The 20,274-nt window shown below is 32.0% G+C and overlaps 1 protein-coding gene across 1 annotated transcript; it reads right to left on the bottom strand.

Moving 5' to 3' along the window:
- Positions 1–15,721: 15,721 nt before the first annotated feature.
- On the bottom strand, positions 15,722–16,861 carry LOC132271775 (protein SRC2 homolog). Its single transcript, XM_059773250.1, has one exon. The coding sequence runs from the start codon at positions 16,811–16,813 to the stop codon at positions 15,965–15,967; it is 849 nt and encodes a 282-aa protein (XP_059629233.1). The 5' UTR covers positions 16,814–16,861; the 3' UTR covers positions 15,722–15,964.
- Positions 16,862–20,274: the final 3,413 nt, after the last annotated feature.

The following is a 20,274-nucleotide window of genomic DNA, read 5'->3' as shown; positions in this document are numbered from 1 at the left end:
GATACGAGTGCATAGATCCAGGCTTGGTTGGTCAAATTCAAACTCTCAAATCTACATATTCATCAGTGATGATAGAAAATCAAACTCTCAAATCTACAAATTCATCAGTGATGATAGAAATCGACGCAATATACGCTCAACTTTTTAGGGCTTTTTGGTGAAGACTGTGGAGTTATATAACATAATGGAAAAAAACGTGAATATGCTTTTAGTTGACCGGTGTTTTGAAGCCAAAAACGTGAATTGTGTTTTATTAAATTAATTTAAATTAAAAACTTAAACATTACTTAAACACATTCATTAAATGCAGTAAATAAAAAAAAAAATATGTGGTAAATATGAAGTTATCTTTTAAAAAATTACTTGACATTAATATTTAGTTTTTAAAATAAAATTTGGTTTTAAAAATGAAATTTTTACTTTTTTACAAGGTTTAAAGTTTAAATGTAGTAAATGAAATGTGGTAACTAACCATTTTTGTTGTAGTGTTACCTTATGATATGTTTAAAAATAAAGGGTTAAAATCATAAAACCCCCACTATTTTCAATTTTTGATCATAAAATCCCAATCTGTTTACCCCAATTCTGTTAGTTTGTGACGTTAAAGTACTCAATTGAATTAGCAAAATATTTTTAGTGACAAAATTACCCCTGCAAAGATATGTGTCAACCATGTGATGTTACACTTTTTTTGTTATTCCAAAAATGCTCCTAAGCATGCTAAATAATAGAAGCCGTTGTTTACCTATTCTACTGAAAATGATTGAATTTTAATGTTTGAATTAAAATTTTAAATAACTTATGACTGAAGATATTAAAAGAATATTTTAAAAAATTTATCATCAAATTATACATTTCCTTTTAAAACACTGATAAGACCTTTCATTTTATTTATTTTTTAGAAATATAATAAGTCTAACATTAGAAATCTTCTTCTAATTGAGTTTTGAATCAATCGGTTTTTTATTTATAACATTTTTCAAAAGAAGAATTAAACTTTTGTAATTAAAATTTTACTCAAACTAAATTTAGTGGTTATCCAAAATCTATTAGTTTGCCATTTAAACATAATTGAAAAAAAATTATTAACTATCCTAATTGTTGTCAATTTTTTATATTTAAATTGTATAGTAATTAGTCAATTTTTTGTGTGAAAATGATTCAATTTTTCAAAAATATAAAATAAATAATGATATTTTAATGACTTATTTAGTTTTTTGTTTACCAAATTATGAATTCTACAAAAGATTTTTTATTTAACTTGAATTAAATTATAATATTTGCCTAAGGGTAATTTTGAAATTGTAAAATATCAAAATTTTATTTTTTAAATAAAGTGGTATATCATAAGGGTAATTTAATCATTCAACCAGTCCTTAACGATTCATTGACGTAATTGAGGCAATGTGATAATTTTGTAATAGTATTGGGGTTTTTAAAAACAGGTTGGGGTTTTATGATAAAAAATTTTAAAGTAGCATGGGCTTTATGGTTGGCACATGTTCTTACAGGGTAATTTTGTCACTAAAATTTAATTGTCAATGCATGTGAAGACCACGCGCGTCCCAAACTAACAGAATTAGCGTAAAATGATAACTTTGTAATATTATTAGAATTTTTAGAAACAAGTTGGGGTTTTATAATAAAAAAAATAATAGTATTAGGGTTTTATAATTTAAGCCCAATAATAAATAAGGGTCAAAACTCCTTGTATATGTAATAATCCTCATATATATATATTCACATGGTATTCAGCCCAAGATCCGAAAGAGCCGACGCTATCAACGGTTCACTACTTCACTGCAGGATGGCTCTATCAAAAGTTCTTTTTTAATTAATAATTTCTTATATATATATATGTGTGTGTGTGTGTGTATGTGTGTGTGTGTGTTCACATGCATAATTTTTTATATACATTCACATGTTTTTGTCTGCTAACAAAAAATCACATACACACACATACGAAGATTTGGTTTACCTTAAAAAATAAATAAATAAATAAATCCGAAAATCTTACACTATCAAAGGTTCATACTATCAAAGTTCTTTTTTTAATAATTTGTTATATAAATATTAATTATATCAAGGTTCCCTAAATTATTAATTTTTTACAATTAAGGACAAATCTATTACAAAAATATTATTTACCATTTCTCATTAAATTTATCATTTCTTATAAAAAAAATTATTATTTTTCTTTTATCTAAATATTAATTATAACATTCACCTTAATTTTATTATTAGTATTATTTATCATAAAAAATAAATAAAAAAATAAATTTGTAACTACCATTTTCTAAAATGATTCATTTATTATTAAAATTCTACTTTTATAATAAAACTTATAAAACTTTTTATCGTAAAAAAAAATACACTCTTTTTCATATAATATATGCATGCAAAATTAATAAATTACTTAAATAAATAATACAATATTTTTAATGCAATATATTCATGAAAAATTAGGAAATTACTTAAATTGTTTAAAAAATTTCTACTTAAGATTTTTATTTAATAATTAAAGTAAATTTATTCAAATTTAGTGGAGAATGTGTCTTTAAATTAGTATAATTTTTTGTCATAATTTATTTCAATAAATAAGTAAATAAAGAAAACTAGATTAAGTGCAATTCTATAAGAAAGGGACTTATGATCATTTAATAAAAAAATAGTCTAGCCATTGGGATATTTTACTTTTTACAACAAAATATGATAGTTAATGAGACATTATGCACAAAATATATTTCAAGGACTTATTTGTAAATTTAAACATAATGTAGTAGGTATTTATTTTTTATTTTTTTTTTTCTTTCACTTTACCCAGTATTATATTGGCATAGTTTTCAGGCCATGAGCCCAAAACCTCGTTTACAGGCAAAAAAAAAAATATATATATATATATATATATATATATATATATCCTCAAATCTGACGCTATGTAAGTTTTGGTACTTCGCACAAGCACACAACCAAACTGTCACGTTCACATCGCAGTAGCTGTGTTTTTTAATTCTTAAGGTTACGTGGTCAACATTTTACAATGCTGAGATGAGGTACACGAGAAAAAGAAATAAAAGGAAATAATGAATTTTTATTTTTATTTTAAAAAAAGTAGGATTCTCTGTTATCATGACTCTTGCTGATTCCGAAAGGTTCTAATCGGACCACTAGAATTGCCGGAAGGTTCTCATCGGACCACTAGAATTAATAACTCGGCCTGACACGTGGTTCTTGTTGTTCAGGTATGTTGGATGGTTGGTGAGCTACTGCTATGAGTGGGAGGGGTGGACTCTACATTAAAACGGTTGATTTGTTAAACTCTATGAATTAGTGAGCGTAAGCGATATGAATTGGTGAGCATAAGTGAAGTAAATGAAAAGGAAATTGATTCTTCTATAAGTATTTAGTTAGTATGAACAATTTTTAAGAATGTTGGAAAAAAAATAATATTGTGTTAGTACGTTTGGATGGAATGAAATTAAAAGAAAAATAATTGTTACTTATCAAAACTACTCATTTCAAATACTAAGAAAAAATACTAATAAATTCATAGTTAGTGAGCTCAACGATTAGTGGGTATAGCCTTAAAACCTCCCACAAAATCATAGTTACCTGTGAAAAAAAAGAGCTGTAGAATGAGGAATTATTACCAAACTGACAGATGAATTATAATTTAGAACCGTCTGATAAGTACAATATATGTGCATTGACAACCTAATGAAATATTGGTGGTGTTGCATGTGCATTCATGAGAGTATATTGGTTGTGAACTTTGCATGTTAGAATACTTAGATTCAAAAGTTCAAAAATTCAAGATTCTAATATTATGTTTAAGAATTCTACAAGTTCACTAATATTCTTTTTTTAAAAAATTCCAAATGAAAATATTTATAGAAAACACTTGCAACTTTTAGGCCATGTATCCCATCATAGTCCGGCTGGTTACTTCCAAAGACTTGCACAACTTCTTCTCTAGCACGCTCTTGCCATTTTTGATACCCACTCAAGAAAAACATTGTCCACACAAACAATTAGTGACTCAGTCGGATCGAGGTTCAAGGCCCGTTGATCGACAGTTCGTGGTTTAATCGGATCGAAATTCAAGGCCCATCGACCGACAGTTCGTGGCTTGGTCGGATCGAGATTCAAGGCCCATCAATCGACAGTCACTTAGTTGAGCCGTGGTTCGAGGCCCACTTTGCCGAGGTGGACTCTTGGTCTCGATCCAGTGTTATGCTATTTTGTCTTCCTCTTCGAAGGGGGTGCTATTGTAGGGTCACCTAGATTTATGCTATTTTGTTCCGCACAAGTGACTGAACCACATCCACAATATTACTTTTGGTCACATTGAAAAGCCAACTTACCATATGCGGAGGCTGAGGGAAGAGCTCGGTTCGATGAACCAAAGGCGTATAAGTGCTGATATTTCTGGGAAGAGCTGGTCCTTGTGGTAGGGGTATAGGGCGGCCAAACTTGTGCGGAACAGCTTAGCTACCACATATTAGTAGAATAAACCAAACTAAGAAGGAGCGGAAGGTGAATGGCAAATTGGACCAGAGGATTTGACTCCTCAAACAAGTTTCCGATCCGAAATGGGCTAGTTGAAATCGTTTAGGGCTTTAGAATAAATGCATAAGGAAAATACTTCGAACTTGGAACGAGCATGTCTTCCTCTACGGCCCCCTAAACAAGTTCAAGTTCAGGTTCTAAAAAAATATGGAGATATCAAAATCACACATAAATATGGTGGTTATGAAATTTTATTATGTGTGATTTTAAAAATTAATGGTGGGATTGTGAATAGTATGAAGTATTTTAGCTATCTAGACTCGGATTGGACTTGGTAGAGTTGGGTTAGTCTAGGTTTTTAGTTTTTTTTAAAGGACAAAAAATGAAATTTTGTTATAGGTTGGGTTTGGGTTTTCCAGTACTATTTCCCAAGCCCAACCCAAATTGAGGTCTGTTTGAAAAAATTTAACCCAACAAAAAAGTGTGTCCAAATTCTTTCAAGAATAACGCTTTTAGACCTATTTCTCTCATACGGATGTCTGAAGCCCAAGGAGTTATTATCTTTTAGATGTAGTGGATAAACTTAAGTGTGGGTTAGGGGGCTTTATATGCTCGGTGGCAGATTACGGGTGCTCTATGAGGTCCAACATAAACATCATCGACAAAAGAAAGAAAGAAAAAGTTTAGGTATGGATCATATCTACTATATCAAAGGGATAAAAACTTATTCGACTATTAACATCACTTTGGGAATCGATTTAAAATCTATCTTTCAAAAATCATCAAGGAATCTAGCCTAGTGTTTTTTTTTCTACCTCCCAACCCGAAATGCTTGTTCAAATGTCAAAGGAGTAAATGGAGGTGTGAGTTTTTTTTGGCAAATGAATCGGAATTACGTCTCTACGTAGGGATGCGAATTAGCAATAAAGTGAGATAACCATGGATTTTTTTTTTTTCTTGGGTAAATAAGTATGCCTTGAAGGAGAAAACATTACAAATGTACATGAGGCTTTGAAAACATTGGGCCAGAAGCCCATAGCAAATACAAAACAACAAAAAATAAAGCAACAAGCCCAAAGCATTAAAACGTATCCAGATTGTCCAAGTAGTTGGCCCAATGTGGATGCAAGAGTCTCAAAATCTCAAACCCAGACCATAAACATTGGCAGGAATTCATCAAGAAGTTCCAAAGTGCCTCAGCAGAGGTTGGGGATTTGGCTATGGCAGTTGTGGTTGGGGTTGGGGAGTGGATGAGGATTGTGGAAATGAGTAGAAAAGGTTCGAGTGGGCTGGTTCGTAGAAGGAGTTGAGTAGGTTCCAATCCTTCGCAATTTCTTGAGCATGTGGGCATGAACATTTTTTGATAGAGAATAATTTGTATCCCACCGAATTGACAATTGCATTGAGTGTCTTTGATGGAGCACTACTCAGATTGCGGAAGATTCTATTATTACCATAGATGTTAAATTGTTAATTGATTAAAATTCATTTGAACTCTAAGCATAAGATTTTCTAGAGATTGTCCTTTCTTTTTTCTTTCAAGAAATGCAAATTTGAGTAGACTCTTTATATTCCTCAGACCTCCAAGAAACTCTTTTAGCAAATTTACATTATTAGAAGCCTATTGTTTATAATTACATTAAGAAACAAGAGGATATCGCTTAATATATGCATTGTCTATTATATTCAAACAAATATCCAACTAACATCTCTTCGGGAAGAGATCTGCTCCTGTGAGGAGGGGATCTGGATGCTGTGTACCAAAACTTTTTAACGTGCTAATGATTCAACGTTTTTTTAACTTTTACACAGTGTGAATGCAAGAAAAATAACAATGTAATATGATTCTTAAATTATATTATATGAGTGGATTACATGGGACTGACAAAATACCATCCAATATTCTTGAAATTATAAACTTAATTAAATCCCAAATATGTGAATTTTGGCACATTCCAACAATATTGCTTAATATATGTATTGTCTACTATATTCAAACAATTGCCCAACTAACATCTCTTCCGGAAGAGATTCGCTCCTGTGCGGAGCGGATCTGGATTTTGCACAGGAGCGGATCTGGTTCTGTGGACCAAAACTTTTTAACGTGCTAATAATTCTAAATTTTTTTAACTTTAACGCAATGTGAACGCAAGAAAAATATCAATATAATATGATTCTTAAATTATATTATATTAGTAGATTACATGAGACTGACAAAACACTATCCAATATTTTCAAAAATAATAACTTAATTAAATCTCAAATATGTGAAATTTGGCACATTCCAACAATATTCTCTTAAGGAGAAGCCAACCATTCGTTAATAAGCCAATTGGATGCCAAAACTCAAACTTTATCAAATCAGGTCAAAAGACTCCAAACAAAAAGCTTTTTAGGAGAGAATAATTAATTAGCTGTGTTTTCAGTGGAGCTTGTGACTTGTGTATTATTTTTGGCGATAAAAATTAGGTAAACAAATACACATACATTGACGTTAGTATAATAATATAAGTACATAAATATATTTATATGCATTATAAAATGATAATCAAGTGAAAAATGTACTAGGCTCTTCTGTAAATTAAAATTTGAAAATTTGAATCAAATTAAAATTGCTGTCATGTCACTTCCGTTCCAATACAAAACTAGATCTATTAATTTTCTTGACATTCAATATTAAATTATAGCAACGACATTGACTAGCTGTCGCAGAAAGCATCCGCGCCAATCATATTAAAAGTGATCCTCCTTCAACCAGTGAACCTAGGAGCTCACCACAACCCCGATCATCATCCTCTCTCTCTCTGTCTCTCTGCCTCTCTGTGTGCCACGTCATCCACAATACCCTTAAACGACATATTATTGCATAATTCCGGACCATTAGTTCGTGTCACTTTTATTTAACTTTTATCATCCTCCTCCTCCTCCTCCTCCTCCTCTCTCTCTCTCTCTCTCTCTCTCTGCCACGTCATTGACAATACCTTTAGACAACATATTATTGCATAATTCCAGACCATTAGTTCCGAACCAATTAAACGTGTCACTTTTATTAAACTTTTAGTTTTGTGTTCTGATTAGCAATTGATTAGGATCAACGGTCCTGAGACAATGTAATAATTTTTCAGACTACCCAAAACTATTATCATGGCGCTCGTGGCCAATCCCGCCCCGATTCCAAAAACCGCTAAATTATGTTACCGGAGAGGATTTAATCTTTACCTTGGGTCACTAGATGTTTAATTTATAAAACGTGATAAAAGAAATAAGAGAATAATCCCATATATTGTCAAGGATGTAGAACATAAGGCTGGACATTCCAAATATATGGTATTAGAAGCCTATAATATCTATTAAGAAATTAGAGGGTATAACTCTCCAACAATCTTATGGATTGTCAAGTTCGGATTTTTCGCAGTACAATACTACTATAACGTATAACTTAGATTAATTGAAATTAATTCGAACAATAATATTATTGTGTGAATTGATTTCAGTCGTCCGTTTCAGCACAACTTAGTGGACTCCAATTCATAAATTATCTATTATACGGCACTGAATTTCAACTCTTAAAACGACGTATCTTGGAAGAACTTTTCAACCTGCACCTCACATTCCAAGTTAACTGTTCTTACGGCACAAAAAATAAAATAAAATAAAAAATAAAAAAATTAGGCTCAACATTTGTTATTCTATCGAGAAAGAAGACCACAAGGAAATGAGTGTGTTCACACACAAATTGGATGCCAAAACTCAAAAGACTCCAAAGAAAAAGCTTATGGAGCCTTATCTTACACGTTTATTATATTCGCGGGAAGACCTAAAGCAAATGCCAGCACGGTTTCTAAAAGAGACTAATAAAATAACTTCGAATTCTAACACTTTACACAATTTTTTGTTTTAAACAATTTTTTTTATTTATATTTATTTATTGATTAAATCAAAACAGTAGTCATTCAAAGTAGCGGTCCCAATCGAAATTATCATTGTGTTCTAACAGTTCGGTTCGATTTTTAAACGACAAATTTGGTGCTTCCGTCATTCCTTTTGAATTTGTAGAGGGTAAGAATTTTAATGGATTAAAATTCATTTGAACTCTAGACATAAGATTTTTAAGAGATTATTATTCTAACGAATTCGAGTTTGAGCAGATTCTATATACACTCACCTCCCCTCCAAAAAATTATTCTAAGCAACTGATTCTATATCATTTTATTTCTTTCTCTTGAACATATAAACGTTATTTGAAAAATACGAGAGTACTTATGTCAAATTAAGATGTAGGGAATGAGGGTGGACATTCTAAATATATACATTTTATGTTGCTGACCGTGCTAATGATTCAGGTGTGAATCTCAAGTAAACTATCAATATAATATGATTCTTATATTGGATTATATAAGTGGATCACATGGGACTGACTAAGGACCCATTCGACACTAATCGAATTTTGGAAGACAAAATTTTAATTAAATTGTAATTATATAGATAATGATTCTAATTTCTTTAAGACGGTGTGAACACGCATAAAAATATCAACGTGATATGATTTTTAAATTGGATTATATGAGTAAATAACATGAGATTGACTAAGGATCCATCCGTATTTTCGAAAGCCAAAAACTTAATTAAATCACAAATATATATAAATAATGTCAAGAAAAACATCATCATAGTGTAGTTTTTATTTTGGATTATATGAGTGGATCACATCGGACTAAGGACCCATGGTATTGTCAAAGCCAAAAGCTTAATTAAATCACATATATTTGTATTTTTTACACATCTTAATAAAATTCTCCCAAAAAAGCAATGATTCGTAAACACAAACTTTAGCATGAGACACATCTCATAAGTTTATCTTATTCGTCGGAATACAAAAATAAATAAATAAATAAATAAATACACACACCTTGATGTTAGACATATATATTAATTTTCTTAACTTTCGATATTAAATTATAGTGAATATCGATGTTGACAAAAGCATAAACTCATGAAGCATCCATGCCAATGATGTTAAAGGTCCTCGTCATCCCAGCCACACTACTACGCTTGCACACTACTACGCTTGAAATCACCTGCATCGTCACAATCCGATCATCCTACACACTATGATCACGTCATTCACAATCTTGTCCTTCACGTGAATGGTACCCTTACATGGTCGTCGAGATTGGACTAATCACTAACTTACTTACAAATAAATGTGTCAATTCTATTTAAATTTTTATTTTATACGTATCAAATTATTAGTTAGTATGGACCGGACTAATAATTTTGAGATTATGTAATAAATTTTCATTCACAAACCACCAATTAATAGCCGAATTACCGTATGTGTCGAAACTTTTCAACAGGCACCTCACATTCCAAGATTACTATTGGTACGGCAAGAAAAACATCAACATAGTATGATTTCTACGTTGGATTATATAAAATTAGATTACGGTATTGACTAAGGACACTTCCAACATTCATCGAATCCTCCAAGCCAAAAACTTTTACATAAATCGCAAATAACTCAACTTTTGGGACGGTCCAGTGTTATTCTATCGAGAAAGATGACCACAAGAAAACGATCCGCTCACACACAAATTGGATGCCAAAACTCAATACTGGGGCATTATTATATCCCTGTCACAAAGACTCCAAACAAAAAGATTATGAAACCTTATCTCACACGTTTAAATACATAGAGCAAATGTAGGGATGGTAATTTCTTCCGATATGTTGGGTTTCTGCCCCACTCCACTCCTAATGGGGTGAATTTGGTAGCTCCATAAATTGGTTTGAGACAGATATGATAAAAAATTAAAAACCTGAAGCGGGTTTGGGGTGGGGGCGGATTTAGTGATGCCCTCACCCCACCCCCGCCCCGACCCCGATTATATATATATATATATATATATATATTTAAGTTAAGTGTTCATTAATATATTTTGATTAAATATTCGCTAAAATCACTACTTACTAAAATTTTACAATTATGCACGTGATTCAATATTTAAGAATTAATCAAGGATTCAAGATCTTAGTATTCTATCCCAAGTTCAAGAATTAATTCAACAGTTTCAACTTTAACACAATTAAACGGAGTATGCGGGGCGGAGTTGGTATTTTGTCTACCGAAGTGAGGGCAGGAATGGTATACCAATTATAAACCCGTCCTGAAGTTGGAGTGAAGTTGGTATGACGAATTTTTTAATGGAGCGGAATAGGGTTTAGCCAACTCCACCCCAACTCCGTCCCATTGCCATCCCTAAGCAAATGGCAGCACAGTTTATAAAATAGTTAATTTAATTAACTAAGAATTCAATACTTATTGTTGAAAATACGCACACATTTAGGGTCAAGTGTAAAAACTACTCCTAAGGTATGATTATAGTGCATATCACACCCCTCACGTGCAAAAAAACACTCCTAAAATTTCAATTTGGTGCAAGTAGGTCTGTATAAAAAAATTTAAACTCTAAGTGGATTAAATTACCCTTATTGAATTATTTTATAAAATATATAAAAATAAATAATTTTATAAAATGACCGAAAAGGACACTATTGTAGGATACCCCTCTCGTGCAAAAAAATACCCTTAAAATTTTAATCTGGAACAAATAGGTCCCTCTGACAAATTTAAATCCTAAGTTAACAAAACGAACCATTTTATAATATGTATATATATAAATAAATAATTTTATAAAATGACCGAAAATGATACCATTTGAGGAAGTCGACAATGGACAAGTAAAGATAAAAATATAAAATAAAAATAAAAGTATAAAAGAAAAGTAAAGATAAAAATAAAAATAAAGTGTAAACTAAATAAAACAAAATTTTTCCAAACTCCAAAAACCAGTGCACACTGATATTGAGAAATTTTTTTTTTTCTTTTTTTTTTTTAATAGTGTTGGTATGAAAAAAAAAAAAAAAAAAAAAAAAAAAAAAAAAAAAAAAAATAGTAGAAAATTGTAAACTAAAATCTCAATAAATTCAAATCCTTATTCTACAAATTGTCAAAGTTTAAAAATAATAATAATAATAATAATAATAAAATAAAATAAAATAAATTGTTTAGAGATAGATATATAAAGAAAAAAGTTCCAATATATATATATATATATATATATATATATATATATATATATATATATAAGGTAATGTACACATAACATCTATACTATGAGATTAGTAACATATATATCCCCTTTGGGCATTTTAGAAAGAGTAAAAGGGCAAAACGGGTATTACAATACTAATTTATGTTAGATGGGATATTTTTGTACAATGTAAAAATATTAGAGGTGTTTTTTGTATACTTTTTCAAATAGGGGGTAAAAGTAATACGCAAAGTATACTTTAGGGATATTTCTACACTTATCCCCCCACATTTATATTAATATATATAATTTTACCAAACTCTTTTTTCTTTTTTATTTATTTATTGAATTTAAAGAATCTAGTAGAGTAATTTAAAATAGGGTTAATCCAATTCCAAATCACCAACACATGCACGCCAAACATATTAAAAGGTCTTCCTACTCGAAGTCACCAGTGTCATCATGTTTTAACATTTTAGAATTGATTTGATCCGAGTCATTTCAAAATTGAACCAAACCAAATACCAGTTATCATGAGAAAATTTTAGAATTCTTTGGGTTTTTATTTGCAAGAGGCGGTTCTACTAGTTTTAATAGTTTGGTCAATCTGAATATCTTTAAATTATTGAATTCGAGTTGATTTAGGTTATGTTCGGTTGTTTGAAATTAGAATTGATGTAACTTTGAACTAAAATTTTCTCTAATTATATCGATTCTAAGGTTTTAATTCTATGCAACCGAACATAGTCTTAATTCTTCCAAAAAACGAATAAAAACAAATCATGTGTAGTTCTAATTCGCATGAAAAAATATTAAGAGGATGACGGGATCAGTCACAAGAATAATATCAAAATTTTTAAATAAAACCCGACTACCTAACGCCTAAATAACTATCTTAAACAAATTTTATATAAAAAAATTAGATTCTTTTTTCCTAGTTGAAGAAGTAAGAGGCTGATACCGCTAGACCTGTTGGTAAAAATGTTACATAACTCAAAACTCAAGAATCATTATCAAAGCAATTTTCAAGAAATATGACAGCAGATTCTATATATTTCTATACTCCCTGGCCTCCAAAAAAAAATTGTTTAATTCCAACTCTCTTACCTATACAAACGTAACATAAGAAATACCACTCTTGTATAGTGTGCTCATTGAAGAATGGGAACTCTCAGCCTTTGTTATTAGGCCGGCAAAGCCTCCGGACAATAATTAGTCCTTGAAGGGCGAGAATTCTTCTCCATGTTCACTGCTTTGTGTTTGTGTCCTGTCTCAGGCATCAGTGTTTTTTTTCTGTTGCTCTTGTGTGGGCTGCTCTGGGTTGGGCCTTGTACTCTTGGGCTTGTATTGTTTGGTTAGCCTGGACTAACTATCCCGCTTGTACGGTGCTATTTTGATGCACATGAAACCTTGCATGTTGTTTTGATGTTGGAGGCTTTGAAATTTGTACTGTGCACCAAAACTTTTCACCGTGCGTCTAACAATACCTAAGGATTCCAAAATTCTAGAGACAATGTGAACAGCACGAAAAACATTGATATAGTATGATTTTTAAAATGGATCATATGAATGGATCATATGGGACTTACTAAAGTCATGGTACTCTAGAAGCCAAAAATTTAATGAAATAACAAATAACTAAATTTTTGGGACATTTCAACAATATTCTATTAAGGAAAGGAGAGGGAAACCATTGGATGACAAAAAGAAGACTTGAGCGTTATCACAGTTCTTTATCATATTCCTTGGAATTCAAAAATCAAATGCCAGCACAGTGTCTAGAAGAGAATAACTAATTAGGAGTGAGTTCACACCTCTACACCAGCATGAGGTTCGTGGATAAAAGAATAAAAAAATATAAATATACACATTGATATTAATATAATATAAGCACACAAATATAGTTTTATGCATTATAAAATGCTAATCAAGTGAAAATTGTACTAGGCTCTTATGTAGTTTAAAATTTAAAATTTTCAATCAAATCCATTAACATGGCTCTCATGTCACTTCCACTCGAAGACAGAATTACATCTATTAATTTTCTTTTGCCTTCGATATTAAAATTATAGTGAAGATGTTGACAAAAAGCTCCTCCACCCTCACGTCATCCACCACGTTGACACGATTTGTCAAGTGACTCAAAAACAGTACACAAAGTTATCTAATTTAAGTTAAACATTACTTGTATCAAATTAATTGTGTTTTGATTTTAGAGATTAATTCGTTTAATTGGATTAAATTCATTTAATTAATTGAATCAAGTCAATTAGATCAATCATAACAGGTTTTAACTCAATTACAACGGGTAAATTTATTATTTCTATATAAATCTATTATGGATACTCTATTTAGCTCTTTTTTCATTTTTAATTGTATTGTCCCAATTATTTTCATTTTCATAAATTTAGTGATCATTGTTTAATTATTTTTCATTATATTTATATTTATACTGAAGTTAATAAACATGTTATATGTATAGGTCATTAAACGAGTCATGTCATTAGATTAATAAATCATTTATTAAACAGGGTACACGAGTCATGTTGTGTTACTCATTTAATAAATTTGTCATGTTCATATCGAGAGTCTCTAACACAAATATTAAATGGATCGTACCCCTAGAGAATATTTATAGATCAATAAAACACAATTATGATTTATGAATACAAATTGCTACCTCTAAACTAGCCAAAACACCTACAACTGCTCCCAACAACAAATCATTTCTCTATCTTGCCAAACTATTTATTTTTTTACTAATAGGTCAATGGCATAAGGGTACTAGACCCTAGTTTCTAAAAGGAGATTAAGAATTCAAGTCTTAGTGAAGGTATGTGTGTGTGTGTGATAGTGTGAGTACCAATTAAGATAGAGAAATAAAAATAAAAATTCAAGGCAAGAAACGTTAGATATTGTATTAATAGATGCAAAGGGTTGAGTCTCAGTACAGACATGTGTATGTGAGAACTAAAAAAAAAAAAAAATTCAAGGCAAGAAGTATTAGATGTAGAGGTCTCATTGGAGGCATGTGTTTGAGTACCAATTAAGAAAAAAAACATAAGAAAATAAATAAATAAATTTAAGACAAAAAATTTTAAATATTAGATTAATTAATGCACTGAGTTAAAGTCTAACAGTTCAAGATCCACAAAAAAACACTAATCTATTGAGCCATTACCAAACTAATTACCCTTCAACTAATGCCATTGTTTACTACTCCTATGTTAGAACGTGCATGTGGATCAACAAAGATAATATTAATTATCTTCAAATTATCGGAGCAGGTTATCAAAATCAACAGTATGTTCACGTGTTTGACAAGACCGTAACATATATAGAGATTACAATAAATAATAATTTAATTAAAAAAATTATACATAATTTATCATTTATTGAAAATAGTTAAAGTATCTTCTCTTTTTTGACATATTACTCATTGTTTCCATTTTCTTTCTTATATCAATTTTTCATCTCTATTTATTTCAGTTGCATTTTTCTTATTTTTTGAATTATATATTACTTAATAAATATAGTAAGACAAATATTATAAACAAAATTGTGTTTTTCTTAGAACAATAGAACAAAATTGGAAACAGAGAATTTGGGTGGCCAATCATATGTGAATAAGAAAATGATAATGATGGTGATGGACGTTGGCTCGTCTACAGCATTAATTGAGATAAAAGTAGATTTCAGCCATTTTTGTACCACAAGAAAAACGTCAACACGGTATGATTCCTCCATTAAATTTTACTTGTTCCTCTTAAAAAAAATGTCATATTTTTTTTATTTAGACATTTAAATTGAGAAAGAAAGAATATAGATATGTATATATATATATATATATATGCACACATATATATGAATTAAGGATTCCATCCAACGCTCATCGTAACCTCCAAGCCAAAAGCTTTTTTTGCTAATGGGCCACTCCAGCGTTATTCTCTCGAGAAAGAATACCACAAGATTCGTCCCCACACGCATTGGGATGCCCAATGAGCATATTATCACATCACGTCAAAAAACACACCAAACCAAAAAAAGCTTCTGGAGCCGCTTCTCTCTCACATAAATCATATTATACAAATGCCACCACTGTTTCTGAAACAGAATAATTAACTGCGAATTCAACCCTTCCTTTTGATAAATAAATACACACATTTATAATAATATATGTATATGCATAATATCAAACTTTTTTAATTTTTTTTTTTTAAATAACATTTGTTTTTTTTATTGAATTAAAAGAAACCAGCAAAGACACATTCAAAATACCAAAATTGAGCCAATCAGGCACAATTGCCAATCCAAATCACTCAAAAGCATGCACGCGAAACATATCAAAGCTGGTCCTCCTCCTACTCATCATCATCATAACCCAGATCATCCTCCACCCTTTCTGCCGCCTCATCCGCAATCTTGTCCTCCACGTAATCAGCACCCTCCGCGATCGCAAGACCACCCAACAACCCTGCAGCCGCACCCACAGCCAATCCCGTCCCCATCCCCATCCCTCCAAACTTACTCTTCTTTTTCTCCTCCGTCTCATACGGTTGCTGTCCATACGGTTGTTGCCCATACGGTTGCTGTCCATACGGTTGCTGCCCATAGGGTTGTTGTTGCCACTGCTGACCGTACGAGGGCGCGCCGTATTGATACCCACCCGGTGGGCCCCCCTGGTAATGTCCCTGTGGTGGCGCGTAGGGGCTACAGTACGCCGGCGGAGCGGGGTAGTCTCTCGATGCAGAGGGTGGTGGGACACCGTAAGGAGGTGCGTAGTAGGGGTCCGGCGCACGATATCGTGGCTCGCGCACGGCGACTTTCAGCTCGACCTTGCCTTGGGGACGACCGGAGGAACGCTTCAGCTCCAGCTTGCGAAGCACGCGCTCTCCGAATCCGACTTCGTCGACGACGTCGGCGAGGGGGAGTTTAGCCCAGCCGATGAACGGCTTGGTGTCGTCGGCTGCGTCGGCGTGGACGACGTCGATGTAGAGTGTGGAGTCCTCGATCGGAGCGTTGTGGGGAATGACAAGTGTCTGATCCCAGTAGGGACACGTGTCGCCCTCGTCGTCGACCCTGGAGGAGCATTTGTTCTTGGGGTCGACCCAAACGACGGCGTACGGCTTGATCTTGCCGTGACGCCAATTCACGTTCTTGAGATCTTTAGCTGAAGAGATTGTGACTTCGACTTCGTAACGCGAACCCATTTTGAAAGGAAAAGACTTATCGGTTGAGAATCGAGAACACTGAAAGACTGGTTCAATGTGGGTAATTTATAGTCGTTAGTTTTGGACTTTTGGATGTTGTTGCTGAAGATTGCCCTTGGGTTCACGATAATATTACGAATTTGTAAAACAATAAATATTCTTTACCTTGTCTTCTTTTCTTGGTAACGGTAATCAAAAGTTCCGTGTTAAAGTACTTTATTACCCCCGTCTTCTTTTTAAGAGTCCGGATTGTGTAAATGGTGTTTGGCAAGGGTAATTCAGTCAACAAAAAGTGTAGACTGCTTAAGTGGTTTATGGATTTAGCTGAGGAAGATATTAACCGAGGAGGGTATAAACAGGGTGTGATTATTTTCAGATAGTGACTGACACGTGGTGAATTGTTAATGGTGAAGTGAGTCTGACCCATTTGTGCCGGAGACAGCCGGTAGCTTGAGTTGGTAATATGAAGTGTGGGGTCCATGTACTTGCTTATTCCTGACACGTGGTGGAATATTCGTGCATGAGTTGAATTGATTGCTGGTTAAGTAATACCAGTAGTGGTTGTAGACTAGAACAAGGTCATACTCGTATTCTACACGGTCTAGACACTGAATGGGTCGGGTTGGGCCTGAATCAGAAAAGTGGTCTTTATTTTGTTGGACCTACAATTGGGCTTACAGACTATAAAACCCAAGAATGACCAATCACAATCACAAACTCTCCATCTCAATCTTACATCGGGTGTGGTGACTATTCACTCTTATGGCTACTTTTACATGACATGCGGGTCATTGTGTTGACATGGCTAGTGGATCTGAATAAAAGGTAAAATGTGTGTGTATATATATATATATATATATATATTGAGTGTTAATATTACTTAATAATTTAAGATCACTAAGTATTAACATGCTACCATTCATTCTGAACCTTACAATGTCCAAGTAAAAAAAAAAAAAAAAATTTCAATCTTTATTTTTATTTTGTAGTTCCATTGAGTTTTTAGATAATTTTAGCAAAATAATATGCTTAGGTAAAGATTATAAAGGAGTGGAACAATGAATTCGAAAACAATAATAATAATTGAACATACAAATCTATCACATGAATTAAACAGTAAATCATTTACAAAAATTGGATTCTTCGTGTCAAATAGAAATATTTGTTCTCTTTTAAACTTTTGATATGGGTGGTTAATGGGTTTCTATATAATCCAAAAATTCAATGACATTGTCTTTGCTAAACAGGTCTAAGTTTCATGATTTTCAACTTATTCTTGAAGGGTGTTTGACAATATACCTAAAGACTATTAATATGATTGAAATATTGGTTTAGCATCCTCCAATATCTCAAAATCTATTTCTCTCAAAGTTTGGTTCAGAAAAGTGGTCTTTATTTTGTTGGACCTACAATTGGGCTTACAGAAGTAGGATTGGCCACTTACTATAAAACCCAAGAATGACCAATTACAATCACAAATTCTCCATGTGTGGTGGCTATTCACTCTTTTTACATGTTGCCGGGTCATTGTGTTGACACGCGGGTCCTTGTGTTGACATGGTTAGTGGATCTGAGTAAAAGGTCAAATGTGTGTGTATATACATATTGAGAGTTAATAACATCACGATGTATTAACATGTTACAATTCATTCTGAACTTTACAATGTCAGGTTAAAAAAATAATAATTAAATTTCAATCTTTATTATTATTTTGTAGTAGTTCCATTGAATTTTTAGATAATTTTAGCAAAATAAAATGCTTATGGTTAAGATTATAAAGGAGTGGAACAATGAATTCGAAAACAATATTAATAATTGAACATACAATTAATTAAATGACAAATCATTTATATACATTCGGATTTAAAAAAAAAAAAACAATAATAATAATTGAACGTATAACACAAATGTGATGACCTTGTGGGCGAGTGTACCGTGGGCGGATGCGAGAGACACTGTCAGGCTGCCACACTGGCGAGTTACGGGTGCACAGTTCCACATCGCCTGGGTAGAGGAAATGTGAAGTGTTTATATGTAAGTGTGTCATCTTCAATTGATACGAGACCTTTTGGATAAAGCTCAAGAGCAAAACCGTGCGGGCTTAGGTCCAAAGCGGACAATATCATACCATGTGGCTCCTAATGGTATCAGAGTTTGTACCATGTCGGATTATTCGCGTCAAATAGAAATAAATCTTTTAAACTTTTGATATTGGTGGTTAATGGGTTTCCATATATTGTTTGACAATATTCCTAAAGACTATTAATATGATTGAAATATTGGTTTAGTATCCTCCAATATCTCAAATCTATTTTTCTCAAAATTTGATTCATTTTAATTTGATTCATTTTGGTATTAAAATTTACTTCAGCTAATGATACACTATAAGGAGTGATACCTTTTAAACTTCTATTTCACGTTATATGAATGGAAAAAAATTGTCAAATCATCTTATAGGCATGAATAACAAAGTATTGTGATATTTTGTAAAAAATTAAATTAAATGTCAACAATGAGTATTTGATTCATCATCATTTCTATTTTTTATTTAACACCAATTGTTGGATCTACAGTTACACAAATAGGCTTGGTCATATAACAAGATTTAATCATTTTGATGAATGGCCCATCACAATCTTATGAGCACAATATTGACCAATATTTTACCTACAGTCATACGCAAATTATGTTACGAAATCCATTGTGGAAGGGGAAATAGCATGGAGTAGGGTTAAACTTCATCAATATATATATATATATATATATATATATATATATATATATATATTTTAATCTTCATTCTTCTTATGAGACATCATTTGTGTACCTGTATTTGTTTTTGTAGAAATGAAATAATCGTTGTTCAATTTCCTTTTTTTTTTTTTTTAATTATTTTTTTAGCATTTGGTATTCATTTTTTTTCTAACAAGTACATGACAATCCAGCTTGTAATCTCTAATATTCATTTTTCATATGGAACGTATCAAGTAAGGGTGCATCTTGGTTGTTAAAAGGGTTAATGATATGAATCCGTTCGAATAGTTGATCCAATATATATAATTCCCAATTTTATGTTCAATTTCGTAGATTTAAAATACAGTTCTAATTTCAAAAATAAAACAATTATTAGGATTGAATCCGCAATGGGATTTAAGATGTCGGGTCAAAGGTCAATAATTGTTTCAAGTTGTCATAAATAGTGAAAGTATGGTATTGGGTGTTGTGACAATGTGAGGATGTGGATTCAGGAAGTTATCTCAGGTGACGAAGTGTGTTAGGTGGAATCAAGTGTCCAATCCGATTGATTATTAAAGATCTGGTTTTGAGGATTTGAGTCTTGGGCACAAGAGGGTACACTCTATCAGTTAGGTGGCTCATGATTGTATAATTGTTGGGAGATTCATCATTTAGCTATCTTGAGGTTGATCAGTATAATAATTGCCGGTTGGTGTGGTTGGTGG

The sequence above is a fragment of the Cornus florida genome, unplaced genomic scaffold (assembly GCF_030987335.1).
Source record: "Cornus florida cultivar Cherokee Brave unplaced genomic scaffold, ASM3098733v1 CherokeeBrave_3.0.0_Hap2_Chr08, whole genome shotgun sequence".
NCBI lineage: Eukaryota > Viridiplantae > Streptophyta > Magnoliopsida > Cornales > Cornaceae > Cornus > Cornus florida.
The sequence above is the reverse complement of the archived record's forward strand: the minus strand, read 5'-3'. Positions and strand labels throughout refer to the sequence as shown.